The sequence below is a fragment of the Pogona vitticeps genome, chromosome 13, assembly GCF_051106095.1.
Source record: "Pogona vitticeps strain Pit_001003342236 chromosome 13, PviZW2.1, whole genome shotgun sequence".
Classification (NCBI taxonomy): Eukaryota; Metazoa; Chordata; class Lepidosauria; order Squamata; family Agamidae; genus Pogona; species Pogona vitticeps.
The window spans coordinates 16,033,688-16,061,288 of record NC_135795.1 but is presented as its reverse complement, the minus strand read 5'-3'; the positions used below and the strand labels follow the sequence as shown (position 1 = coordinate 16,061,288).

General features: G+C 49.6%; 2 protein-coding genes across 3 annotated transcripts in view; one reads left to right on the top strand and one right to left on the bottom strand.

The window, feature by feature from the left end:
- The first annotated feature begins 56 nt into the window (after window positions 1-56).
- AP5Z1 (adaptor related protein complex 5 subunit zeta 1) lies at window positions 57-14,978 on the top strand. The gene is made up of 17 exons (XM_020815712.3): window positions 57-255; window positions 1,446-1,583; window positions 1,911-2,097; window positions 2,604-2,748; window positions 3,368-3,477; window positions 4,674-4,842; window positions 5,525-5,665; window positions 6,633-6,670; window positions 6,758-6,920; window positions 7,091-7,269; window positions 7,918-8,060; window positions 8,711-8,857; window positions 10,403-10,514; window positions 10,766-10,863; window positions 12,170-12,302; window positions 13,212-13,426; window positions 14,410-14,978. Exons 1-17 carry the CDS (start codon window positions 215-217, stop codon window positions 14,678-14,680), a joined length of 2,430 nt encoding a protein of 809 aa, XP_020671371.3. The 5' UTR covers window positions 57-214; the 3' UTR covers window positions 14,681-14,978.
- A 3,947-nt stretch (window positions 14,979-18,925) lies between these two features.
- Window positions 18,926-27,601, bottom strand: part of RADIL (Rap associating with DIL domain) — an 80,632-nt gene continuing 71,956 nt past the window's right edge. For both annotated transcript variants that reach the window (XM_072982411.2, XM_078381268.1), the window contains exons 9-15: window positions 27,023-27,195; window positions 26,721-26,871; window positions 24,995-25,185; window positions 22,655-23,081; window positions 21,381-21,520; window positions 20,048-20,187; window positions 18,926-19,854 (exon numbers count right to left, since the gene is read on the bottom strand). In XM_072982411.2, coding sequence (XP_072838512.2) covers window positions 19,746-19,854; window positions 20,048-20,187; window positions 21,381-21,520; window positions 22,655-23,081; window positions 24,995-25,185; window positions 26,721-26,871; window positions 27,023-27,195 — 1,331 coding nt within the window. In that variant the 3' untranslated portion in view covers window positions 18,926-19,745. The remainder of the gene's footprint in view (window positions 19,855-20,047; window positions 20,188-21,380; window positions 21,521-22,654; window positions 23,082-24,994; window positions 25,186-26,720; window positions 26,872-27,022; window positions 27,196-27,601) is intronic.

Here is a 27,601-nt window from a genome sequence, read left to right as displayed (position 1 = left end):
CGAACCAAAACATCCCCGGAACCCTGTTGCTACGGGAGCCGTTTCCGACACGAGCTGTTTTCCACGAGGGACCTCCGCGCATGCTCAGAAGCCACCTCTGGTGGGCAAAATGGACGCTAAATGGAAGGGAAAAGGGATGGAAACAGGCTGGATTTCTTCCTAATTTTTTTTCCCTTGACGAAGCTCTGGCTTTGAGGAGGACGACGTTGGCAGGATGTATTCAGCGGCAACGGAAAGTTTCCTGCGTCAGGCCAGGTAGGGGAAGAGGAAGGCAATGATGATTGTCATCATCCTCCTCCCAAACGCACTTCCTTTTTGGCCTGGCGAGGTGGATGGGGCGGGGGATGCTTGCTAAATAAACAAGGGCTATGAAGTTCCCCTCAGGCAGTGGATAAGTGAATCAGCGGATAGTGCTCCCACAAGATGGGTGGTGGTGGCTCTACCAGAAGCCCCGTGGATGTAAATCAATGGCCAAGCTCTACACTCGAGTAGGCTCATTGAATCAGCTGGGGATGGGGTGAGTTAGGTTCCTCCATCAATTCAATTGATTCAGATGGGTTTACTCTAATTGTGTTGGAGTAAACCGATCTAACACACAGTAAGTTTGCAACGAGAGGAGGTTTAATTCTGACCAGGCACCTGTTAACAGCCAGGGGTGTGTGATGATTAGTGTATCAGAGTAGGGCTCAGGAGAACTGAATGATAATTTCTGGCAGCCAACTGCGCGTGTTAAGTCTGTGTTGCTGGGCCTTTCAGAATAAATTGTTTTATTTTGCTCCTAATATTTTCACCGAGAATCTTGAGAGGTCTGTTCAGCCGAAGTGGCTTTCAAAACCAGGATTTACCACCCTGGAGTGTTTATGATGGAATCATTAGGAGTTATCTTGTACTTAAGCAAGCTGGTTAACTCAGTAATTTAGGCACCTGGCTGCAGAACCAGAGTTTGGGAGTTCTATCCCCCACTTGTGCCTCCTGGGGAGAAAAAACAGCCTAGGTAGCCTTGGGCAAGCTGCGGAGTCCCAGGGCAACCCCAGAAGAAGGGAAGGGTAAAACCACTTCTGAGTATTCTCTACCCACTCCTGAGTATTCTGTACTTGGAAACCTCTGGAAAGATTCGCCGTAAGTCAGAATGACTTGATGGCACATGATTATTATTATCATCATGTACTTGGAGTCTTATTCTATCTAACAGGGTGTCACGTATTTTTATTGATAATGTGTTTAATCTCACCAGCACCATATTTTGTAATTCTCTTATTTAACACTCACTGCGTAGAAGTACGAGAGACAGACCTGGACTGTTATGTATGCAAAGCATGAATTATGTCACAAAACTGACAACAAACAATGTCGGGGAAGCCAAAGGTGGACCCAGGAATTCTGCGTAACTTTTGGATATTTTAGCTTGTGCGTTTTTTTTTTTTGTTTTTTTTTTTTCCTTTTAGGGAAATCCAAGCTGAAGAACTCAATAAATTCACTTCTCGAATCACGGGCCTCCTCCAGAACCATGACTTGGGGAGTGAAACTGTTGATTGCTTACAAAGACTCTTCCTTATTGTCTCAGCTGCCAAGTATAGCCGGAAGTGAGTGAAAGCAAATGTTCGTTACAGTTTGAAGATTATGATATTCATATAGCTCAGTTAACAAAAGGTATAGGTGGCTCTGCAGAAAAGAGGCATTTGTACTTTATTTTATTATGGCCTGTTTAGATAATAAGTATTAGAGGATTTGTAAAAGATTTTTGTTGGGTGGGGCTGTACTTTGCCCACTAAAACGTTCAGGTGGGGTGAAAATCACAGCATTTAGAGAAGGTTTTCTATGATAGTAATCAGTTTCCCACTAAACCGCAATGTGGAGACATCTTAGTTTTGTTCCATTTTCTTCTTGGTTGATGGGACGGACTTTTCCAGGTTGAATAGCAAATGTGTGGAACGTCTGCAGACTGTGCTACATCTATCAAAGTCCTCCGACCAAGTCCAGATACTCTGTGCGGCCATCTTGAGGGAGATGTCTCCTTCCAATGATTTGTCCCTGGCTTGGGATAAGACCCAGGACACCAAGCTGTTGAGCCTAGACTTCTCCATCATGCTAGCCCATGTAAGTGAGCCAGTGTATTGGCGAGGGATCTGGTTCTTTTACTTCCCCTATGTTCCACTTGTCACTTAGGTTTTGGACATACAAGAAGTGAAAGACTTTTTCTTTTTGGCTTTGTTTTGTAAAAAGCTTCCCCCAAGTGGCAATATCTGGTATTTACCAACTTCTGGACATCAGTAAAGAGCTTTTTACCTGTAGATTTTTTTTCTGTCTTCTAGCTATGTGTACAGGCAAGCTGGCTGGATAACTCTGTGGAGCCAGAGGTTGGGAGTTTGATTCCTCCACTGTGCCTCCTGGGATAAGAGGCAGCCTGTGTAGTCTTGGGCAAGGAGCAGAATCCCAGGGCACGTACAGAAGAAGGGTCGCCATAAGTCACCTTGATAGCACATCATGATGATCCCTACAGGCTTTGAAATATGTTTCCAGAACACCTGTGACTTTCTTATAGGCTTTGTACAGTTTAGTGCTTGTTCCTTCCTAGCCCTTCACGTGCTTATTTCTTCCCAAAGTGCAGTAGAAAAGCGGATATAGAAGCTGTGGGACAGCATGTGATCAAACTCCTTGAAGGCCGACTTCCGGAAGGTCAGAATGCTCGCCCCCTCCTCCCCCTCCTCTCAAAGGTCATCAGCTTGGCACCAGCAAGCCTTACCGAAGGTAAAATTAAGAATCCTGAGGTCCTCTACAGAGTCTCAGCTTAGCTTGGGAAAGACCTTAAGGGGCCAGGGTTCTGAAGCCTGAAAGCAGCCCATATAGGAGGTAACACAAGCAGCTGCTTCCTTTTGCTTGTTGTTGTTAGGAGCTGACTGTTATTCTGGCTCAAGCTGAGCCATCCAGATGTTTGGCTGCTGCTCACAGCATTCTGCCCTTGTTGGCTCTTCTGTCTGTGACTTATAGGAGTTGCAGTCCTACCACATCTGGAGAGCTGTTGTTCATCCTATTTTAGAAGCGCAGGAGCTTTGAGATATAAAAGATCCCACCTACATTTTGAAGTGACTTGAGGAGGAAGAAATGAAAGGGGCGAAGTGTACGGAACTGATGCAGGGATGGAAGTGAGGGCGTGTCCTCCCCTCAACAAGAAATTAGGATGAAGGAAATAGAGTTAAAAAGCACAGTATGAGCTCAGTCTTAGCTTCAGACTGCAATAGGACCGTAGTGTTCATAGGGGGATCGGTTCAAAGCCCACCCCCATGGATGCTGGAAATAGTGGATGAGCGAAGCGGCAGCTTTCCGATTGTCTTTCTGCTGTATCTTTCTGATTGCTTTGGATCCACAGATCAGATCAACCTACTCAGCAAACGGATGGTGGACTGGCTGAGATATGCAAGTGTCCAGCAAGGGGTCCCTCAGTCTTCCGGAGGCTTCTTTAACCCCAGAGCAAGGCAGGTGCGGAGCTACAGTGAAAGAGCCTGGGATCCAGGCTGATTTTTAAGAAAGAATTGTTTAAGGTGGGGGGGGGCAGCGTTGTATGTGTGGGGCAAAATCCAAGGTAGTAGATGAAGCAGGTCCTTGTATCTTCTGATGGCAGGGCTTCCTTGTTTGCCTTCTTCTGGGAGACACCTCTCATGTTTGGACACTTCCGTTGTCTAACTTGAATCGGGAAACCAAAGTGGTTCAACCAGAATTTCTCTGGCTGATCTTAAGACATGGTTTGATCTATAAGCAGGCCTTAAACTGATGAACAGAAGATAGATCTATCAACATCTACTAGCTGTCACCCCTAACTATTACATGAGATGTTCGCATCAAGGGACCACAGGCTGTTTCCGTATACTGAATCAAAATTGTGGTCTATCTAGACTAGTATTGTTAATGCCAACTGGCAGCAATGTGTTAGCTGCTTTGAGATCCCTGGTACTCCTTAGTGGTCACCCATCTATGAAATAACTAGGCCAAGTCCTGCTTAGCTACTGAAATCAGGCAGAAGCATGGTGGGGTTTGATGGCTATTGCCTTCATATCCTCTGCTGCAGCTAGCTTTCTCCTTCTGGGGCCATGACCACAGCCACTAGGGCTTTTCAAATTCTTGGAAGTTAGTCATAACAGAGGAGGGGCAGGATCTGTTCTCGATCGTCCCAGAGTGCAGGACATGTAATAATGGGCTCAAGCTAGAGGAAGCCAGATTTAGGCTGAAGATCAGGAACTTCTTAGCAGGGCAGTACGACCATGGAACCGGTGACCTGAGGGGTAAGTGGTGAGCACTCCAACACTGGAAGCGTTGAAGAGAAAATTAGGCAGCCATCTTTCAGATCTGCTTTGGTTTGGATTCCTGCCTTGAACCGGGGTGTGTGTGTGTGTGTGTGTGTCAGACTTGATGGGCCCCTTCCGACTCCATGATTCTACAATTCTACTATTCGAATCAGGATGGTGAGCTGAATTGGACAGCCATCTCCTGTACAGAGGTTTCCTGTATTCTTTTGCCTGCAGCTGCCTGTTGTTACCAGTCTGTTTTGAGTATTGTACAGCCAAAGACTCCCTCTGTTTAAACCTGGATTCCAAAAGCCTGCTCACTTGTTTTCTGTGAACTAAGATGTGGCTCGGATCGTTCTGCAGCGTGACCTGCCTCTTTCCTTCCTCCCACAGCCTGGCCCCATCATGGAGGTGGACGGCGCCATTGCCACCGACTTTTTTACCGTCCTCTCAGTGGGCCAGTATTACACGGAGGACCAGTGGCTCAACATGCAGGCTTTCTCCATGCTGCGGAAGTGGCTCCTGAGCTACGGAAGCAATGGAGCGGCTGGCCCCAGTTCAGGTAAGGGCTGATGGGTGTCTTAGATGAGTGATAACCTTTCAGTCATTTTGACTTAGCCAGAATTTGAATGATGGCATCAGGGTCAAAAAGAGAGAAGGAAGGATAGCATGCCTCAGTCTCGTGGTGCCATCAGTGGTCTGCAGAACAGACCCAGGAGTTTTAAATATGGTGCCCTTCTGCATGACTGACCGTTCTGGCTTTGCTGTCTTCCGGTCTGTCTCTGCTGGGGAGTTAAAATCCCTGCCGTATTGTGGGTATGCTTGAATCATTCAGTTACTCTCTGTAAAGAGGCTATAGAGTGACCCATGCTTGGAAAAGATTGTGATCGGAACGCTTTTACCACAAAGATTGCCTGTCGCAACCCTGTGTGAGTGCTTGTTCTTCTGATCTGTCTTCAGAGAAGCATTGGTGGTTCCTGCTGTGTCTCTTGCATGATCATTTCGTTCGTTATTTTGCTTCTAACTTTACCCAGGACTTCCATGCCAAGATTGTGTGGAAAATGTTTCTCATGATCTGAAACGTAAGTGCTTGGTTGGGGTGAGAGTGGATAGCGTCTTCAGGGTTCGTTAAGAAAGAGCGTTCTTCTCCTCTGTCAGAGGTTTGGGAGACATTTCGCCAGTCCTTCCCTCCCACGCCTTGTTCTGCCTCTTCACCCTCCCCCCCCCCCCGGTTTTCCTTGCAGATGACAAATCCGAGGTGGATGGCTCCATCATGTCCGTGGTCTCGGTCACGTCCACCTCCAGCCGTCTTCTCCCTCCAAAGGAGCGCTTGAGGGAAAAGGCCTTTGAGTATTGCCAGCGGCTGATAGAGCAGAGCAACCGCCGTGAGTCACTGCCATCTTTTTTTTCTTTTACGGGGGGGTTGCCTGAACAAGATAATAGAAATCTGAAGCCAGTTTAGGCTCCTGCCACCCTTCCTTATCCCATGTCTTCTCCCAACACTACAGCTTGTGTGGCCCTCGCTGGGTCTTCTGTAACATGCTGCACCCCCAGCTGAGACTGTTATCTTTATTAGAACACAGATGATAATGATTGTGTGCCGTCAAGTCAATTCTGAGTTATGGCAACCCTTTTCAGGATTTTCCTGGTAGAGAATACTCAGAGGTGGTTTCTGATTCTCTTCTTCTGGGGGTGCCCTGGGACTGGGCAGCTGGCCCAAGGATACCCAGGCTGGCTCTCTTCTCCTAGGGGACCCAGTGGAGAATCAAAACACCCAGAATCTTGCTGCACAGCCAGATACCTGGATATCCAATCAGCTTATTACAATATCGATGAGGTTCAAATGACTGTGCTCACATTTTACTTTAAGTCAATGGTTCCCAATCTTGGGTCTCCAGATGTTCTTGGACTGCAAACACCACCACCCCGAAATTCTGGCCAGCACAGCTGGGGGTGAAGGCTTCTGGGAGTTCTAGTCCAAGAACATCTTGAGGTCCAAGGTCGGGAATCCCTGCTTTAAGCCAGAAGTTAAAAGAAGCGAACAAGGATTCTGCTAGTGCCTGTAGCCTGTTTGGTCTTTTGGTGCCCCTTCCTACTGGGCTTTTTTCTCTTGAGGGCTGTTCTCCCTTGAGGCTGATCCACTAGCCGTGCATGGCCCGTGGCCTCGGTGAGAAGCCAAAGCATGCAAGTCAGAACCCAATCCAGCTGGGCTTGGGGCCATTCCAGGCTCAGCGGGGGCCGTCTTCTGCCTTCTGTGCCCCCCTGTCTTTGTTGGCTGTCCTCATGGGCCCCCAGTCTGCTTTTTAGCCCTGTTGGTACGGAATCTGAGTCTAATTGGCTTTTTTCTGCCAGGGGCTCTGAAGAAAACCGATGGGGAACTGCAGAAAGCTGTAAGTATGCTTGAGAAAGAGCCTGGGGTATCAGCAGGCTGTGGATGATTTACCCAGGTAAATAAACCCTTTCGCTTTCTCACACAGTGTCTCATTGAGGCGATCACGATCATGGACATTGTTTGTCGGCAGGACTCCTCCTACGTCTACCGCTCTCTTTCCTGCCTGAAGAATTTACACGGCCGGCTCAGCGGAGATCATTCCTACGCCCGGGTGCTCTTGCCCATTGCCCAGTTTTTCCTCAATCACAGTAAGTAAAGAGGCTTCATTTCCACCTTGCCCAAGGCGTTGCCTTCTTGGTTTATCTTAACACCTCGGGGGGTGCTGTGCCCAGCCCAGAATCATGGGCGGTCGGTGGGTTGAAATAGTGCAGGCAGGTGCCCGATTGCCCTTTCTGTCTGCCCCGTTCACACCACCCAGGCGAGACCGCCGCCGTCGACTCCGAAGCCGTTTACAAGCACCTGTTCACGAAAGTCCCGGCTCAGCTCTTCCACCACCCGCTGGTGGCCTACGAGTTCGTCCAGTTCTGCAGGCTCAACCTCCCGTTCTTCACCGAGAGTCTCGGCATCTTCCAACAGAACGCTCCAAACCTGTTCAAGGTACCAAGGCTTGGCTGGACTTCCTTTTCCCCATCTGCATGTGAGTTCTGGAGAGAATCCGTGACCCCGAAGGCTCTGTTGGGTGGCTGAGAATGGCAGTCTGGCAACCTCTGGAAGATACCCGGTTAGGAAAGGTTGCTCTAGCCAATAATGCCTTCGGTAGACTGGGAGTCTGAGTTGGTTTAACCCAGTGGTTCCCAAACTTGGGACCCCAGACGTTCTTGGATGAAAACTCCCAGAAGCCTTCACCTCTAGCTGTGCTGGCCATGATTTCTGGGAGTTGTAGTCCAAGAACATCTGGGGACCCCAGGTTGGGAACCCCTGCTCTAGGCTGATGCAGCGTCTTTGTATGGGAAGATTGGAAGTCTGGTATCTTCATAGAGGATGAGTTTAATGAATGGGCTTTTTCTCCCACCCTACCATTCTGATCCATCCGACTTGAGTGAGAATCTGCCAGGAGAGTCAGGGAGAGCTACGAGTGAGGTTCACCTTGCTGATCGCAGCGATCTGTTTGGATTTCCATTTTGACATTTAGGGTCTGGCTCTGGCCTTGGGTGAATGAAACAGTCCTTTGGAAAAACAGGTGGACAGATGAAATTTCTAAAAATCCCACATAGCCTTGTAATCCGTCTTGCCCCCTGTTCGCAGTTCCTGGCGTGGAACAGCCCAGCCCTGCTTGCTGAATACATGGACCTTCTCCCTGCCTTGCTCAGGGAAGACACGGCCATCGAGATCTTCCACCTGCTGCTTGACCTGCCCTGTTTAGCGGCTGCGCTGGATGTCCAGCTGAGGTACGGCACCCGTCTCCATAGATCTCGGAGCTGTAGCCCTGCTCCAGCAGGCTGTGGATGCACCACCCACCCTGAGCCATTGTTTGTGCTGCAGCAACATGACTTGGTTAGACAGGGTTTGCCCATCCCCTGTTCTTGCCTTCTCACATTATAATATTTTCTTGAATCGTCTAGAGATTGAAGGGTGGGTGGATCAAAGAGAACAGGCAGAACTTTGTCCTGCTGCTTTCCCACACATTGCTGGAAATTAGACATTAAGACACACCTTTATAATGGTGATCACTCAGTAGACTTCGCCGTTGTGATCCTAGAATCGTAGAATGGTGAAGTCAGAAGGGGCCTGCAAGGCCATCAAGTCCAACCCCCTGCTGGAGGCAGGAACCCAAATCAAAGCAGATTTGACAGGTGGTTGATCAAGGACCATTGTGAAGTTTGTAGGAATGTTACTTTGGGAGACGATGGCTTCCAGATTTCCTGAGCCGTCCTGGTCCAGTAACTTTTCCAAGGACCAAGAAGATCAGACACATTTACAAGTTAGTAGAGACAGAATTTGGCTGGTTGCTGTTTTTGTTTGTTTGTTTGTTTTGAGTGGTCCAGGGCCGCAGGCATACCTGGTGCGTTTTCGTACGTATTTTTCAACCTCTTCCTAGGTCTACCCTGACTCCCATGTTGGAAAGGGCCAGCTTGGACCCCGGTTTGAAGCCCGCTACCTGCCTGGAAGCCTTCCGCCATCCAGAGTACAGGACCCTCTTTCAGTACCTCCTGAGGGCTGAGTCGGCTCCTGGAGACCCAGGCAGGTACGAGTTTTTTTTTTTTGTTTTTTTTTTGTTTTTTTTTTGCTGAGACAAGATCTCTGTCTTCTTTCTGTAATGTGTTTTACATGGAGCGTTTCTCCCTCACTAGATAATTAGAGTTGTTATTATTATTTAAATATTTTTGCCCTGCCTTTCTCCTTGAAAGGACTCAAGGTGGCTTACCTCATTAAAAGACAATATTCTGAGCTAAAACAGCAAGTCCACAAATACTAAAAAGGAACAAATAGCTTACTAAAAAACATACGAAACACCAACAACGCATCTGAAGCAGGAGGGTGCAGCAATTTTAAAAACCTCACTCGGGCAGCCAGTCGCTCAGAGAAAACTTGCCTGAAGAGAAAGGTCACCTGCTTGAAGAAGGGCAGCAAAGATGGGGCCAGCTGGGTCTCCAGTGGGAGGGAGTTCCAAAGTTCTTGAGGTGATTCAAGGAGGAGCAAAAGACTATACAAGTCCCTGCTCCTTGAAACCACTCACCTCAGGTGATCCAGATGCTTCTGAATGTCTGAAATTCTGTCAGCCTTTCGGGGAAGTCACCCCGGCTTGGAAAACCCTGCACGCATGGAGGGCAGGGCTTTTAGCTGCTCTGTGTGTGATCACCCCCTTTTTTATCTTTATCTCCAGAGTTTGCCCAGTGTGTTGTACATCTAGAGTGTATGTTGCCTGGCGAGACTTTGCAGCCTCTTTAAATACAGACCAAATCAAACCACTTGTCCCAACTAGAGTAAATCTTGTGTATCCGACTAGGTCAGTGATGGTGAACCTTTCTGAGCCCGAGTGCCCAAACTGCAACACAAAATCAACTTATTTATTTCAAAGTGCCAATACTGCAATTAAAACCCGAATGCTGAGGTTTTAGTTTAGAAAAAACAACTGCTCCTGCACTGCAAGGGTGAAATGTTGGGTTTTCCCCCTATGGGCGGTATTAACAAATAAGTACAGTACTTACTGGTCCTCCAGTCCCCCATTGGGCTAGACCAGTAATGTTCAGCATTGCACCCTCTCCGCTAGACCACTGCACCAGCAGAGGGGAGTGCCAAAATCTGGGATAAGATGACGGGCAAGTATTTCTCTATGGTAACTTATGGCTTGTGTGCCCACAGAGAGGGCTCTGTGTGCCGGCTGTGGCACACGCACCATAGGTTCACCATCACTGGACTAGGTCTACCCTGAGCGGGGGTTAGCCATTGCCTTGAGGCTTCCCAAGCTGGTCGCCTCCTTTTGTAACCTTCAGCGCAACCCTATCATGCCCGTGAGCCACGCCAGCATCAGTCTTCTCATAGCCCTGTTGGGCTGCCAGCTCCTTGTTGAGGGCCACCAGAGGAGTTCAGAGTGGATGTGAAGACTTGTCCAGGGGGGTTCTGCTTCTTGCCAGCTCACTCCCCCCTTGCCTTGCCTGGAGTCCTCTGCCTGGGTTCGCCCGGCGAGGGAGAGAGGTTTCTCTCAAAACTTTCCTGGACGAGAAGCATTTGGAGGGAATAATTGTAATTTCACACAATCAGACGGTCTTTGTTGGTTTATGGCCCACAGGTTGACTCCCATCCGGCAGCTATTGGGATCCCTGGCTGCTTCCCCTCGCGTTGTGCAGTGTGCCGAGAGCGTCCCTGTTTTACTGCAACTCTTCTTTGGAGTTGTAGCTCAGGTAAGCTTCTGGCTGCAAGGCTCAGCTTCCGGTTTTTCCGTAGAAAGTCCTTCTGTTGGGGTCCTGTTTAGACACGGACGGGACCTGCACGCTTCCTGCGATTAACCCATTTGCCCTCCTGCCGTGACACTTCCGCAGAGAGCGTAAGTCTTTGAAACGAGACTTGAAAATTAAATTGGGGGAGCTTCTTTGATTTGTCTCTTGTTGAGCTGGAGCCAGCCACAGTAAGAGCACTTGTCTGTCTTCTCCAGTTCGCAGACGCCACCCTTGCAAATAAGTTGGTCTTGGCCCTTTTGGAGAGAAGCGAACAGCTCTACGAGATCCCCACTTTCAAAATGGAGGTGTACAGGTGAGTGCAGGCTTAGTCAAGGCGGAAAGGGTCGCAGGAGGATCCAGGGAGTAAAATTGCTTCCAGGTGGGGGAATTGCTTTCTTCTCAACTCTAAGGGTGGTGGAAATGCTTGGATACAATAGTTCTGTAGCATCAAGCCCTTGATCGGAATACACTAACCCCCGCTTAGCACTCAGGCTGCACTACCTGTAGAGATCATTACCTGGATTGGCGCCAACAGGGTTCCAGAGGCTTGGCCTCTCTCTGGTGGGGCAAGAGCGGACCAGACTCCAGGCAGGAATAGGGACTTGAGCCACTGGTACAACTCACTGTCAAGGGTCAGGGTTAGTTGCACTTAAGTGCAACTTAAGACTTAAGTTGCACCGGTGACTCTCCTCGGACTTGGCTCTGGGTTTTTTTTTCCCAGTGACTCAGCACCCACCCACCCCCTTCCTTTTTTTCTGGGAGAAAAGCTTGTTTTTAATAGGACTCAGGTTTGGGACTTGGGACTGGCAAGTGGGGGGGCAGCTCTCCCCGAGGCCTGGCCTACTTCTCCCAAGGAGTGGGTAGACCAATCCCCAGGACTTCCTGCAAGCCCAGTTTAGAATGGGTACACTGGGCCCCAGTTCACCTGGAGGCTTCTCTACCTCTGGTGAGGAGATGGCAGATCAACCATGTCTCCTGGCACTCCTTTGGGTCCCCCAAGCTCCTGTTAACACCTGCACATGCGTACAGTAAGGAATCCGTAATAAATGGGGCAGTGATTTATCAGGTATTCCTATATGCTAGGGCTTGTTTTTAATAAAACCCTTTGGGATTTGATGATACACAGCTGCTCTCTTAAAATTATAATTCCTCCCACCCTGCTGGTTTTCTGCTGATTGGTTCAGCCACATGGGTGTCATCTCTGTCTTAAGTATGGCAGACACCTGTATGGATACATGGTCTGATGGGTGCGGTCAGCCCCCAAAACCACCCAAAGGACTGAATTGACCCTCTGAAGAAGTTGCCTACACCAGGGGTGTTTGCTAAATAAAATCTGATAATCTTTAAGGTGCTACAAAGCTCCTTGGGCTTTCTCTTTTATTTTATTGAATGTGGCTCTCAAAAGGAGGGCTATCTGTTGGCGGCGCTAAAATACATGGGTAAATAAATAAATAAATCTAAACTCCGGAACAACAAGACCTCTGTTCCACTGAAGGCTTGTTCAGAAATGGAAGCTGATCGCAGTGGTTTGAGAAGCTGGTCCTGTGCCAGCCGTTGCGATCCGGGTCTCCTGGTTATGGAGCACCCCATTCATCCTGATTCTCCTATTTCCCTGGCAGAGTGATGAGCTCCCAGCTGCCAGTTCTGTGCAAACTGCACCCATCGTTGGTGGTGGAACTGGCCAAGCCACTTCTAGATTTTTCAGGAGCAGTCGCCAATATTCAGAGCAAAGAGGACATCTTCATCCACGTGGTAAGGAGAAAAGCTGCACGTCCCGGAAGGAAAGATTTGAGATATTTTCCAGACCTCCTTGAAATCTAAGGAGAAATTTGGTGTTCGTTTGGTTTTTGTTTGTTTTTTTCATTTAAATTTGTTGTGAAATTCCTTCCCATGTTTTGCCTTTTGTAAAACTCTCTTTAAATGCCAGCCTAAATGTGTACCGTTGATCCCAAGGCTGAGAGTGACTGGCACAAGCTCAGCCTGGGTGTTTTGTGAGTCAGCAGCAAGCTGACGCTGGCTCTTGCAGGGCTTGGCCATTGCTGTAACCACTATACCACGCTGCCTGACTGCCGCTGGTCGAGCACACTCAACTAGGGTAGGTGTAGTAGAATTAGAGGGACTGATCTAGGCCGGGGCGGGGGGGGGGGGAGGTCTGAATCCTATCCCTTCGCCAACTTACTTCATAGGTGGTTGTAGGTTTTTCGGGCTGTTTGATCGTGTTCTTAAGGACACGGCCAAACAGCCCAAAAAACCTACAACAACCATCGGATCCCGGCCGTGAAAGTCTTCAAGAATGCATAACTTCATAGGGTTCTTGGTTAAAATCAGAATGGAAGAGAGCTGAAGGAGGGTTTTTAAATCCGTGCGTTCTGTATCTGTTTCGGAACAAGGCATGAAAAAACCACCCGAGAGCCAGTGAAGTTGCTCTCGTCCGACTCAGACCGCAGGTCTCCTTATTGCTTGGGGCCGAGATATAAGTTCAGGAGGGGAGTCTCGGGAGGGGATAGTGGAGTTCAGTCAGTGTCCTCATCCCCCAGCTAGTGTGGCCCACTTTGTATCACAGAGCCACCCCAGAACTGGGCCTCTGGATGGAGTTCCTGTCCCTTCTGGCTATACAGAGGAGTCTGGAAAGGTGTGCACATCCCTCCCCTCTTCCTACAGGTGTGGTCCGTTGGCGAATACGCCTCCGTGCAGCACGACCGAAGGTGCACGGTGGAACAGATCAACAAGTTCTTTGAAGCCCTGGAAGCCATGCTCTTCGAGATCACCCAGCTCCGCCCCTCGGCCTGCATCCCCAAGTCCTCCCCCCGCGTCGTCTCGGTGCTCATGACCGCCTTGGCCAAGCTCGCCTCCCGCAGCCAGGATCTGATCCCGAGGTTTGAAAATCAGGATGGTCAGAGTGGGTGGGACTGGGGATGGCCAAGGTTGCAGTCGCACAGAGGGGGAGAGCCACTTTGGAAAGTCCGGTGGCCGATTTTCCATTTCCAGGGCTCGCCAGGAGCTGTGCAGTCTCTCCACACACACACACACACACACACACCCGTTTCATACCAAGCTCCTGGAACCTTCCAAGAGGGAGAAAATAAGGTGGTTTCAACAAAACAAAACAAAATTGTGGGTTTAGGGGACAGGATGTGCCTCTCTATCTCTGTTAGAGTAACAGGTTGTAAGCTACGGAGTTGATTTCCGTAGAAAGAAACGCCAGAAAGCTGTGCCGGCTGGAGATGGACTAATGGTCTGAATCCAAAGGTAGCCTCTTCATCTTCTTATCCTTCCTGTGTAAATCAGGATAGGATGCCTTGTTAAACTACACTTCTCATGCACGGTACGCAGTGTAGCTGAAGACTACAGTCTCCAAAAGTGGCCAATTCTTGGACTGCAGGGACAAACCATCCATTTTAGTAAGGCAGGCTACCCTCTCTTTTTTTTTTGCCATGAGTACAATAGCATGTATTCATGGGAGATTGGTTCCTAGCCCCTGTGGATGCTGAAAACCGCAGATAATAGCAAACACATGTAGCATGGTAAAGGAAGAAAAATCCTAAAAAATATTTTCATGTGTACTACCTGAACTGTTCACTGGAGGGTGCCAAATAGTAATATAATAATACTATGTATTTTCAACAAGAATTCACAGCATGGGGTCTTGCTCCTCTAGTGGCCAGTTCTGGTAAAGCATGTGAATTTTTTTCTGGATTTTTTTCTTTTAATACTGTACTTCAGACCTTGGATAAGTGAAACCAAGTGTACTGATCCCTCAGATATGGGGGTTCTACTGTAATCTTTGCCCCCCCAATTAGTTCCAACTCTTGGGAAGCCAACACCCCGCTTCACTCTGTGCCTCTGTGTCTCCACCCAGGGTCTCCCTCTTACTCTCCAAGCTGAGGACGTTCGTTCAGAACCCGACCGTGTCGTCCGCCTACAACGCCAATGATGCGGAAGCGATCCTGACGCGCGCCACGGAGCTGATGAACTTGCTGAAAATGCCCACGGTGGCTCAGTTTGTACTGACCCCATCGTCTGAAGTCTCCAGCCCCCGGTTCCACGTGGACACCCATGCCTCCCTACCGCTGGCCATGAAGATGGCCAGTAGGCTGATAGAGGGGAGAACTAGCTCCCTTCCTGGATGATGTGTTGGCCCTGGACCCCCGCGTGGTCACTTGCGGCGGGCAGATCTGCATGGCTTCCCTTTTGAACTGGAATTACCCATTGCTGGGAAGATCGTGGCATACCCCACCACAGGGCGGGTGCCCCGTGAAGTAAACACATGATTATGGGATAATACAGAGGGGTCAACTTGGAAGTTTCTCTATTGGGGGATGGGGAGATTCCATCATCCTCCACCTTACAAACTCCTAGGTCCCTGGGACACTACCTCATTCCTTAAATGGGTCACACAGTGGATTAAAATTTTTATGTTTAAATGTTTTTAAGATGTTGCTTGTTTGTTTTTATGTATGTAAGCCACCCTGAGTAGACCTTGTCTAGAGGGGCAGGGTATAAATCCAATTAAAGTAAACTAAACTAATTTCTTTCCCAGCCACGAATGGACTCTCTCCTAGTTTGATGAGCTGAACTTCTGTTCTAAGTAAATCGCCATTTTGGCAAACTTAAGAGAGAATCAACACTTCTCTCTGATTGTTTGACTCTCAGTGGAGCCCCTCGAGAATGGAAGCTGTGCCGAGTGTCGTTGGGATTCGAGTCATTGACCCGTTTTTCCTGGGAGCAAAAGAGATACCCCCTACCTGTGAGAGAGCCCTTCCAGGAGCGCTGGGTTTACGTCCAGTTTCTTTTAACTTAGATTGAGCTGGAATAAAAAGCAGGAACCTCAAGCTTCCTAGATTGGTGACTAGCCAGTTGAACCAATGAGTTCCAATTCATAATTTCAGATACAGTGGTGCCTCGCTTAACAACGATAATCCGTTCCAGGAAAATTGCCATTAAGTGAAAACATCGTAAAGCGAAATTTAAAACCCCATTGAATTGCATTGAAAACCATTCAATGCGTTCCAATGGGGTAAAAACTCACCGTCCAGCAAAGATCCTCCATACGGCGGCCTGTATAGCAAGGAATCCGTCCCTAAGCACAGCGGGGAGCCATTTTGAAAACCCAACAATCAGCTGTTTTTGATTGTTGTAAAGCGAAAATCGGTTCCCTGCTTCGGGAACCAATCATTGCTAAGGGAAATTCCCCCATTTAGACCACCATTTTGCGATCACAATTGTAGTTGCAAAAAGATCGTCGTAGAGCGGAGTCATCATAATGCAGGGCAATTGCTAAGCGAGGCACCACTGTATTGGATCAGACCCCTCCAGAAACATGCAGACCTTGGTGGATTGACTTCTTCTTGACACTGCCCATGATGGCCTTAGGGATTTTAATTGTTGCCTCTCCCCCAAAAAAGTAACTTCTCTAAGCTCTGCATGAATCGGGGGGGGGGGGTTGTGTCGGAGGTTCTCAGAAGAGGAGTCCCAGTGGAAAAGATTCCCTCAAGATCAGAAAATTGAGAACCAATGCTCAGAAAGGACTAGCTTGTATGAGAATGTTTGCTTCTGGGACGTAAACAAGACACAGGAGCTTTTGTTGTTGTTCCGTAATTTGTGCAAAATGTGTCGTGAGTAAAAAGCGTGTCTTTTCCAGCAGAGCACTCACAAGCATAGACAGGAGGATCTGCTGATGGATCAAAAGGATGCAAACAACTCATCTTAGGTTTCCCCAAAGGCTGTGTCCCAAAGCAGCTGCCGCTGTAGTTTCGCACGGCTTGGGCAGAAATTGTCCTTGTTCACGTGACAGAGCTCACCCACAGCACCAAGAAGTGTGTCTGCTGTCTTGCCAGCAAGGAAGAGGTGTTTTGGGGGGTTCTTTTGGCAGTTTCTCACTCTCGTACACAAGAATGAGACACAGATGAGGATTTACATCCCGTTTCCCCCCCCCCCTTAATTATGTGTGAAAAATATAGCAGAATCGGGCTGGAGTTGCACAGCAACTTAAAAAGTGGACTGCCTTCATAAATCAAAGAGGAGGTTGGCTTGATCCTTCCCTCTAGCTTTGTGTCCGAAGCCCATCATCTTTTCTTCAAAAAACCCACTGTTTTGCTTAAATAGAATGTGGAGCTTAAAATCAGATGTCACAGACTCCTGTTGTTACAATCCTTGCTATTTTACTGCATCCAGTTTTTTTTTTTCTTTTAACACAAGAGGGTAGTAGTTAGAACACACAGGCCTGGTCTGAATGACCTTGTTTCTTTATAACATCATCTGCAATATTATAACTATGTACATTTGTGTTTTTTTTTTTTTAAAAAAGAGATGCACAATATTAACAATCAAAGCAACGGGAAGGCTTGAATCCTCCCTTGCTCGTGATGAGCGTTCCTTGGCGAAAACGAGCCAAGGAAAGGCTGATTTCCCTGGAGAAGAAGTCGAAAATACTGGTCGCTGTTTCCGGTTTGAATAGTGTTCACTTAAAAAAAAAAAAGATTAGTTTCTTCCCTTTGGGTGGGAGGGGGGCGAGATCATTGGAACAGGATTTAGCAACTGAATGGGTCCGTGGGACAGACTTTGTGTAATTGAAGATTCAAGCTACCGTTGGTATAGAGAGTGGGACAGCGAATCTATATACAAATCCTTTGATTTGGAAAAGGGGAGACGCCCGAAGTGGCACAGTCAAAAAGATGAGACGTCATCCAGCTGAACCTGGAGGACGGTGGCTTCTTTGCCTCCAGAGCAGACAGATTAAAGGAGGATGTCGGCAGGCGCCGGCTATGGCCAAGGAGTAGAACTTCCATATTCAGGAGCAGTGTGCCACTGAATACAAGAAAAGGGGGGAGATCTGTTGTTGGCACAGTGAGGTTTAAAACTCCCACAGAGATCTGTTGAGTGGTCAGCCTTGGGGAAAACAAGGCCTTGAGAGCCCTGTGGACGCTCCTCTCCCCCAGCAGGGTGTGGTGTCCACTGTCCAGCTGTGGATTTGGAAGTGGACCAAGAAAGGCCAGCACATTTGCAGGGGTTTTACCTGCTGTGACTCCTTCCCTAAAGCGGGAGTAGACCGGGTGGAAGCCAGAGATGATTTTCTGCCTTCTGGGGCAGCCCAAGACCAAAAATGTCACTCATACACATGCTAAAAATCCATATCCAGTCTTGGAGGTGGGGGGTTAAGTATTTTTGGCTGTTAAACGTTGGCAGGACAAGGATCCCGTGACTTGTTTGGGAAGCCCTGACTGTCAAGACCCTTTGGTTTGGATTCTCAATCCCCTTGGCTGTCGCCTTCTCTTCCTTTACAACCGAAAGATGCCCAGCCTGGCCTCCCCAATGCTGGGCTGCCTCCTAGCAGTACTCACACTTTCTTATCGGAACGGGCACTCCAGCGCTATCTGGGAACAAATGCTTTTGCCCACCCTTTGAGCGTGGTCCAACGGCACGGTAGTCAAGACTTCCCTGGGGCCATTCCTGGGTGGCTAGCTGGACGGTGGAGGGGTGGGAAACAGGAACTCTTACTTTCCATGAAGCGTTTCTCTACTAGGGACGGGAAGGCGAGCTTCTCGGTGGCAGATCTGGTCTAGACAATCCCTGGTCTGATTGCAAAAGGAGCTGGCGACCACATAGGGGCAGCACAGCCTTTTCTTAAGCCGTTCCTCTGGAAACATGTTGCTGTTGGCAGCCGGGCGGCTGGAAGAGCTGAGCCATTCTTGGCTCCTCGAGAGGCCAGCAATTCAAACCATCTGATGTTTCCAAAGGGGAGGGTGTTTGGGTTAGAGGTCCGGCATATTTTGATGTCAGCACCTTTCCTCCCCCCCCCCCGAGCGGGTGACGGGCCCTTCGGTGGCAACTCCGGCGGAAGCTTTCGTACGAAGGCTTTCTCCTTGGGCAAAACCCAAACGGATGATGGATCTCGTGACTACGGATTGGCCATTAGCCTTTTGCAAACAGAGGCACCGTGAGGACCTGCACAGCAGACAGAAACTAGCTGGTCAAATTTCCTCCTTGGCTTTTATCTCGCAGTGTAGGAAACAAGACCCGCCAGAGGTGCGCCAGGCAGAGAGGACAGGCGGAGCGGCCGGCCTGAGCAGGTTTAGCTGGTGGACACGAGTTCAAATCTCCCGATCGGATAGTCTTACCACTGCTCCAGAGTCCTCCAGGATTTTCTGGAACTCCTGGTCATTTCTATTTTAAATACTCATATATTTTATTTATTTTTAAAGCTCAACTTTTTGTTTAAGGCAGGTGTGGCCGGTCTCACATGTGCTTTTAGAGGAGAATCCCATACCCCTGAGTATAAGGTTGAGGTTCTGTTTTGGTAACCTGGTAGGGGTGGATGGGACATGATTTCCATTACCATTGGAAGATGCAACGGGAAGGCTGTGTTCACACAGACGCACAGATTTTGCTTTTTTAAATGCAGTGAACATTTACAAGTTAATGGCCTACAAATCTTTTTCCCCCCTTTTTTCTTGTTTTTCTATTGGAATATCCCATTCCCTAGGTATCCATGTTGGGTCACGGGCATGCAATCTGGACTCTCCGCCGAGGTCTGACTTTCCCCAGCCTTCCTTCATTTTTCATTCCTCCACACGACTGAGCTGACGAGCAATGCAGCCAGACGGGAGGGCCCTCTTGCGAAGTGAACAGGACACGAGGAGAAAATGCATTGCTCGATGCTCTCGCCCAGAATCAGAACGGGATGACTGGGATGCCTGTTTATCACCTGTTCATCCCCAAAAGTCCAAAAACGTTAGTCTCTTCAGAGGGAAGAAGCAAGACCCGGAGCGTCCTATGTACAGGGCTTTCCATGGTTTGGAATCTCATCCGGGAGGCAGACCATCTTTGCTTGAGCGATCTCTGGATGTAAAGAGTTCTGTGTAGCACAGGTAGCATACATACTTGGAAAATAAGAGATGGATGTCCTAAGCCTGGTTTGTTCTAAGCCCCTGCATTGATGGATAGTGGTTGGCAGAAGAGGTCTGTTGCTCTTCTCCGGGGAAAAAATGTGGGAGCAGTTCATGGAAAATCCTGTTGTCTTAGGGCACAAACGCAGTCCCCCCCCACCTCTCTGACCAGGTAGAACTGCAAGGGACAGTTTGAAATGCCCCAAGCAAGTTGTCTGCTCTCTGCCACTGACCTGCCTTCATGTCCTTGGTGCTGTCTCCACAATAAGATAATACTGAAAGATTCTTTTGGCGGGTGGTGGTTGCGATGTTATGGAGAAGGAGAAGAACTGAAGCTGATTTTCTTCGCTACCTCCAGATCGGACTTGGCCACCAGAAACCGCAGTTTTTTCCCTCCTGATCGGATGAGGTCTACAGCACTGAGAAGGGAAGAGAAAGGAGGAAAAGAAAAAGCAGTAAGACTCAGGAGCGAGAGAGAGAAATCTTACATTGGTTCATACAGCTGAATCTGTGAACAAATCGTTAGTTACCCTGACGGGACTTACAGCATCTGCTGTAGAGGACGCATCGTTGGCGCTTCTGAGACACTACGGAACCAGCCGCATTTCTTACCTCTGGTAGTCGGAACCAATGAGGCTCGTGCCGTTGACGGCAAGGATGCGATCCCCAATGGAGAGCCTACCGTCGGTGGCCGCAGGGCTGTCTTGGATGAGCGTCCGAATGTAGATCCCAGGAGAATTCAAAGGGGTGTGCTGAAGAGAGAGAAGAAAAGCAGGAGTTAGCACAGATGTGGGAGGGAGAAACGATGGGTCGATTTAATAATGCTTTATACTTAGCACGTATTTAGAAATGGTGCTCCTTTAGCTAGTGAAAGAGATCTCTTTGCCATAGCACTTTTCTTCATCTCCTTATCTTGCATTTCAGAATGATTTGTTTTATGATGGGTCGTTGGAAGATAAACAAGGGCTTAAGGCGTAGGCCTGATTGCTTAGCCCACAGCTCTGAAGAGATCTTGAGAAACCAGAAAAACACTACCCCCTGTATGTTTAATTACATCCACACTTTAAGCATTCCACACGGAGGCACCTCAGCACCAGTGCTTCAGTGGTCAGATTTTTTTCCCTTTCTTCCTCCCAGCCCTGGGATAGAAGAAAAAGCATTCCCATCTTCATTAGTCTAACCAAGAAGGCTAACCGTTTTGTCACCTTTGATCAAATGTCTAGGGCATTTCTTGCTTGTTTGCAGTGGCAACAGGGCCCGTATCTAACCTCTGCTCCTTAGATTAACACAATGAAATGCCGACAACCTAAGAATATTAGAGGATCCGTCCTGGGTCCGATCAAAACACTTCCAATAATTTTGGAGAGGTTACTTTTGGGAGAGAAAATTCCTTCCCTCTGCCAGCTGGTTTAATCATTGGACGTCTTCGTATCGCGTAGGGCTAAGGAGCCACGAAAATATTCCCTGGAATATCCTGCTGCTCAGAGCAGGAATGAGGGCCAAATTCCATTTTGCTTAAATTTTCCAATCAGTGTGAACCTGGAGTTCCTAAGTCCACGGGGACCCCGTCCTTTTGCCTCTTGTGACCTTCAGATCTGCTGGACCACACTTCCTACAATCCCCATTTGTGGGCTTATGGGAGCTGTAGTCCAACCTATCTGGAGGACCCCGGATTCGGGGAAAATAGAAATACTCGCAATTCCCACTGGACAGCAACTTTGCCGCAGATCTTTGGCCACCTGTGCTACCTGATCTCCGTTGTATCTGGAAATGCTTAGTCTCCTGCATTCAGAACATGTGTTTTATCCTTGAACACAACCCACCAGAAGCCGGGGGTGGGGTGGGGTGGGGGAGAGAGATCCCGGCTTTCCAGCTGGTGAAAAGGAGGCTCACGGAAACCAGCCAGAAGGGACAAACGAAGAGACGGAAGACCCCCATCACTTACCAGTCCGTCGATCAGCCCCATCCCCAAACCGATGGGCCCCTTTTCAAGTTCCACTACGAAGACGTAGCAGAAGTCATCGGTGGCCGAGCTGCGGCTAGAGGAAGCCGGGGTTGGGAAGTCGTAGGGTGTGGGCGAAGAGCCTGGGGCCAAGAACAAAGATCAGAAAGGCTCCTAAGGGCTTCGGTTCACAGAAACAACCCTTTTCTGTTCAGGCTTCTCTATGTTTTCCTTTTATGACCAAGCATTGCATCAATGAAAAAGGCAGTTTCTGCTCTGTGCAGAACCTTGTCCACGAGGTCAAAGATTTATCATGCACCCAAGTCTCAGGCGTCCTGTAAGCACCATGCACAAGATTGGCCAGGACGGAGTCTGGCTGTAAAGAAATCCTCCTCGTTCTAACACAAGGAGGTACATCGGACGAGCGCGTAGAGTCCAAGGCTGGAAGCTCAGACAAGACGCGGTCCTCCCGATCGGCTCAAGTTCTGGGCTCAACAGGATGGAGGACTCGTGAGAGGCCTCCAAGCTTCCTCCATCGGGAGGGAGAGTTTTCCAACGGAAGCTTGGAGGAGCTTCAAAAGCCGCGAAGCCTACACCCGGGAGACCGGGCTTGTGTCGGTCCCAATGAACTTGGCAGGCGTTTCAGTCAGCTGCCTCCGTCCAGTGACTCACTCGCTTCCAGAAATGCGAGAGAACGAAAGTGTATCACTTTGCTTTTTTCCCTCAGCTGTAGCCCTAGATGTGGAGAGCCCTCGGGCTGGGATTCCCGTCCTTGGAAATCATCATCATCATCATGTGTCGTTAAGTCAATCCTGCCTTATGGCGACCCTTTTCAGGGTTTCCTAGGTAGAGGGGTCCTCAGAACTGGTTAACCCTTCCCTTCCCCTAGGGCCCTCCCAGGACTGTGCAGCTGGCCCAAAGTTTCACAGGCTGGCTCTACTCACAGGTGGCACAGAGGGGAATCGAACTCCCAACCTTAACTCTGTAGCCAGGTTCCTAAATCGCTGAGCGATCCCTGAGAAAGCTGTGTGCAAATACATTAAAACCCATCTGGCTGGCCACTGCCAGAGCAGGATGGAGAAAGAGGAGTATGAACCTTCTAGTTTTACTTTCCTGGACTTCCTGCCATGAAGCTTAAGACTCTCAGTCTATCCGAATCTTTTTCTCGTCCCCTTGATTGGCTTCTCTGCGCCCAAGGAGGCAGCAGAGAAGAACCACCAATTGACGTCAAGCTTCCTCCACCCAGGTCTCCAACTAGGCACCAACCTTCCTCTTACCTTCAGGAGTTGTGGTCTTGGCACCACTGAGCCCGTTCCTGCGAGCGTCCACCCCACCTTTGCACGGGACGGCCTCCAGGGTCAGTTCCAGGCTCGTGGATTCGAAGGTGAGAGGCGTATTTGGTGGGGTCAACAAGCAGGAGGCATCTGGCGAGGTCGAGGCGGTCCTCGCACCGCCCTTCCCCGGCGGGCCCTCCAAACGGAGCTGTTGCAAGGTCTCCGGCAGCTGCGCCTCCCCGGCGTCATACTCCCGGGCGGCTCCGTTGGCGTGGATGATGGGAGGGAAGCCTCCTTCCCCTTTGGGCTCCACGCAGCTCATGGGCCGCCTGCGGTTTGCCCGGCTGCTGTAGGAACTTCCCGTGGCTGCTGAGCCCGTCCTCGTTTCCGAGTCCGCCAGAGGACTGGTTTGACAGCTGATCGTTTCTGTCTTTAAAGGAAAAGCATAAAAGCGGAGGTTCCTCAATCATCCTTTGCCTTCCTCTTTTCAGAGACCCAGTTTTGTCACTTTAACTCCCTCGGCTAGGATGTTAAAGATGCAGTCCAAAAGGTTCCTGCAGGGCAATTGATAGGTCCCATCCCTCAAGCCAAGGAAAAGCCAAGGGTTCAAAAAGTAACTCTCTCTCTCTCTTTCTTTTTTTTCTGGACTACCAGAGGGTTTGGAAAAAAACAGCCAAGAGTCTTGTGACATCCGAAAGACTACCACATTTTATTAGACATAAGCTTTCGTGGGCAGTAGGTCCCCTCCTTCCGTGCGCAAGAGAACAAAACTAACCAAACTTAAGTCTTGGTCTTACGTCTGAAGAAGTGGACTTGGGTGCACCAAAGATCACCTTCAGCCACAGCAGCTAGTCTTTAAGGGGCTTTAAGAGAGAAACATTCCTTAACATTTCTCTCTCTCTTGATTTGTTGCTTTTGCTTTCATTTATTTATTTTTATTTTGTACAACAAAACAAAGGAAACTTATTCATGAGCCTCACGATGCAGTGGGACTGCTGAGAAGCCTCTGCTCAGGAGCCAAGTTCCATCCTGGCCTCAGACTGATGTCTCAAGGTGGACTCAGCCTTCCAGCCTTCTGAGGTCAGTAAACGGAGGCCCCAGCTCGCTAGGAGAGGGGACAATGCGTAGCCTACAAAATTAAATTATAAACTGCCCAGAGAGTGCTTTAAGCTCTACGGGGCGGTAAAGAAGCCAGCACGCTTTGCTTTGTGACTCTTGCAAGCCAGGTCTTGTTGTCCGGGGGGGGGGGAGGGGGAGACCTCCATGCCCAGAAACGAGCATCCAGAATCCCAGGGATTTTGAAAGATAGGATCCAGGGCCAGGACACCATTCAGATCACAGAGCACAGGAGGGGAATTGCAAAGCATACTTTTTTTTGGGGGGGGCTCACCCTTGTGCTGTGGTCTTGTCCTCACACCAGCCTAAGAGATGACAGGCACTCCAACCCTACAACATGGGGGCGGAGGGGGTGGTGGTTCTCCACCCCTGCGGAAAAACCAACACCTTGTTGACTAAACAACCCCCCACCGTCCTCTCTTAGCCCAGCTAAGGGGATTATGGAAAGTCTCCTTGCCAGCTCCTTGTGCTTTCAGGTTAGGCGATTAGGACCGCACTAATCCCCTTTCGCTGGGCTTTCTACCTTCTCCCCTATGAAGCATCAGCCGAGAGAGACGCTGTTCGAGGGAGGCCAGGAAGTGCCGAGACGCTGTTCGAGGGAGGCCAGGAAGTGCCGAGATGGCCACAGGGGTGGCCCATGGGCTGGTTTATGGGGTGGATTTATTACGTTTCTCTCCTTTCGCAGAATACCTCACCCTCTAGCAAGGGGAGGCAGATCATTTGGTGGCTCCTCATCCTCCCACACAAGACAGGAAAGGGGGGCTTTGTCTCCCTAAAATATACTGGCAGGAGTGGAAATGGTCAAATCACTCCTTAAATTTCTCGCTTACCTCGAAAACCCTGTTAGGGCGGCTACAGGTCGGTTCTGACTTGATGGCACATCGCAAGAACAGAAAAGCATGAAGATACGCCGGGCTGATTGACTATGACTGCCCTAAGGAATGTGGATCGTTTATGGCCGAATGGAGATTCGAACTCAGATCTCCATGGCAGAACACCTTAAACTGCTGTGTTGCAATGGCTCTTCCTAACCTCCATGACTCTTAGGCTTCTTCCCACAATCTGGGGCTAGGTTTGGAACCCCTTCGTGACCCTCTTTCGTTCCCACAGTGTGATGGGATCTTGGAAATGCTGCAGGGAAGACCAAGGTGGCTGGCGCTCGCTTACTCGCTCGAGCAGCAGGGCAGGGAATCCGCTCAGGTGGGTTAAGGAGGTGACTCTCATTACCTTTGGGGGCTCTGCTTCAGGCGAGTCATTGGGGTGGGGGCTTTTGCTGCGCAAGCTCCACAGGAAGTGGCGGATGTAGAGGAGATGCCGATAAATGTTATCGTCCACGTTGTCCGCCTCCAGGTCCACCTTAAAGCCCCCGCTGGGCAGCATGATCGGGGGGTGGTTATCGAAAGACTCCAGGATGTCATCTGCAGAAGAGACAAGGACCTTGGTTTGACCTTCACGCCACGGACCCGAAGACACTGGGTCTCAACAGACTTTGGAAGCTAAGCAAGGTCATCACAGGTTTAATCCCTTGGTGGGAGACTAACTGGTAATATCGGAGACCTCCATTTGGGGGGGGGGGGCAAGGGAAATATCCAGTCAAAAACCCTGGCGAGAGTTTGGGGCCAGCGACTACGATGACCTTGGTCTACCTTGTCTTACAAGGTTAGACCAGATAAGACCAAGATAAGCCACCTTCCTTTGCTCTTCTGCCTTCTGATGACATTGCATTTATTCCCAGAAGCCTCTTACAACAGACAGGGGAGGAAATGTGTATGTTGTTGGTTGCAGAAGGCAGGACCGGCGCCGCTGGGTCGAAATTTCAGGGAGTTCCTTTTGGATAAATATAAGGAGATGCTCTCCTGTACTTGCTGTTCAAGAGTGGGGCGAACCCCTTGAACAGAAAGACTCCACCAGGAAAATCAGACCATAGTCTTAGGGCGCAGGTTCCCAACCTTGGGTCAAAGGCTGAATACTCCCTTAGCTTCGGGGAACAAGTTCAAAGAGTACATCATCCTTTATTTGGGAGGTACACACATCAGAGTTTCCATGTAAGATCCTAAGAACAAACCACCAAGGTTCTACTCGTGACCTCACAAGGTGCTGGTTGACCCATGGCCAACATCAACAAGGGATGTTCTTTCTCTGTCCCAGATTGCTTTGAACTGAACCCCCTCTTTACACCAAACTACATCTCCCCCCCCCGGGACAACCCCACATTTGTGTATGTATGTTTTGTGTCGGCTGGTTTTGTGTGTATTTTGTAGACTGGCTTAGCGAACCTTTACTGAAAAGCTTGTCTCAGCTACCGGGAGCTGCAGTTTTCCTAAACACTGATATCTGGGCAGCCTCGCCTGTTCACGCCAGCCAGGCTAAAAGCTCCGCGGGGAACAACCAGCAACGAGAGTCGGAAAGAGTGAATGCAGGAGAGAGTGACAGCTACGGTTTCCCTTGGGTGAAATTCAGGTGGAATTTCATATATCACATACCTTCTCAGCGTCCGTTTGCCCCCCCCCCCACAAGGCAACATGTTAATCAAATCCTCTCCAGACGGGGGAGGGGAAGAGATCATTGGCAGCCCGTCTAACGAGGCCCCAATGGGACTCTCTGATCATGGAAATGTGACCACGTTAATGCAATGTTGTGAATGCTGCTGTGGCTGGGGAGAAGGGGGGGTTGAAGCTGATTTAAAATGCTGCAGAGGGTCCAGGGGGCTAGGCTTGCGATGTGATGGGAGTCGTGGTCCACACGAGTAACATTTCCCACCTGGGGCTCGAGGTGGTGAATATTTTGCCGCACAGCCTCCCAGAGAGCTGGTCTTTTAATAGTCAACAGAATTGGGAGTAGAGGAGTGGGGTGGGGAGGGGTGGTTAAAGGCATATGGGGTGAGAACCTGAAATTCCCCCCAAGGTTCTCGACGGGGCTCCGTCCTCAGCCGCGCAATATTTTGGTTCCTCACCTGTCCTGAAGGCGGCCAGGCTGTCTTCCTTGCTCGGCTGCCAGACGGGGACGCAACCCACATCGGACAAGGCCTGATACTGGGTGAGGATGTGGTTGAGTTGAGCAGCGTTCAGGGCAGGGAATTCCCCCCTCAGCATAGCCCAGGTCATCTGAGTGAACCAAGAGACGGTCAGGTGAAGCGTCCATGGGATGGCGATCCAGGCAGAGAACATCATAAATGTCAGCCGGGGGGGCCCTGAACCGGGGTGGTTCCTCTGGAACCAGGAGATTCCCTCCCTCCCTCTCGGGAGCACCTCTCACCTGCACCAGCTGGGAATTCGGCATGGCCAGCAGGCTCGCCACGCTGGAGAGCTTGCTGAAGAACTGGTCCGCCAGTTGCCCAAAACCCACGCTCTGGGCCCATTCCAGGAGAAGCCGCAAGGTCGCCCTGACCCGCACGCCTTTCGACCAGTGGAAGCAACCCAACGAAGAGCCTGGGGACGATGGAACGACACAGAGGGAGGGTCATGTCATTTTACTGGCGTTATTATGTGCACAACACTTTTCAAGGAGCATTCTTGATGCACCCATGCGGTGGAAGCTTAAAACCATAGAATGATGGACTAAACCTGTGGTGCCCAACCTTAGGGGGGCCCCCAGATGTTCTCAGACTGCAACTCCCAAAAGCCTTCACCACCAGCTGTGCCGGCCAGGATTTCTGGGAGATGTTGTCCAAGAATATCTGGAGACTCGAGGTTGGGGAACCGCTGGACTACATGAACCTAAGGCCAGGAAAAATGAGAACCAGGGCAAAACTGAAAGGGAAAGATTCATCATCCCCCGTCTCCGCCAGACCTACCAAACCACCAGCAGCTGCTCCTTGGTGGTTCCCATGATCCC

Bases quoted from the DNA above. Each gene is read 5' to 3' on its own strand.
- AP5Z1 (XM_020815712.3), top strand. From the start codon at position 215: ATGTATTCAGCGGCAACGGAAAGTTTCCTGCGTCAGGCCAG. The intron at 1,584-1,910 runs GTGAGTGAAAGC...GGACTTTTCCAG, and splicing joins GCTGCCAAGTATAGCCGGAA to GTTGAATAGCAAATGTGTGG. The intron at 8,858-10,402 runs GTACGAGTTTTT...TATGGCCCACAG, and splicing joins GCTCCTGGAGACCCAGGCAG to GTTGACTCCCATCCGGCAGC.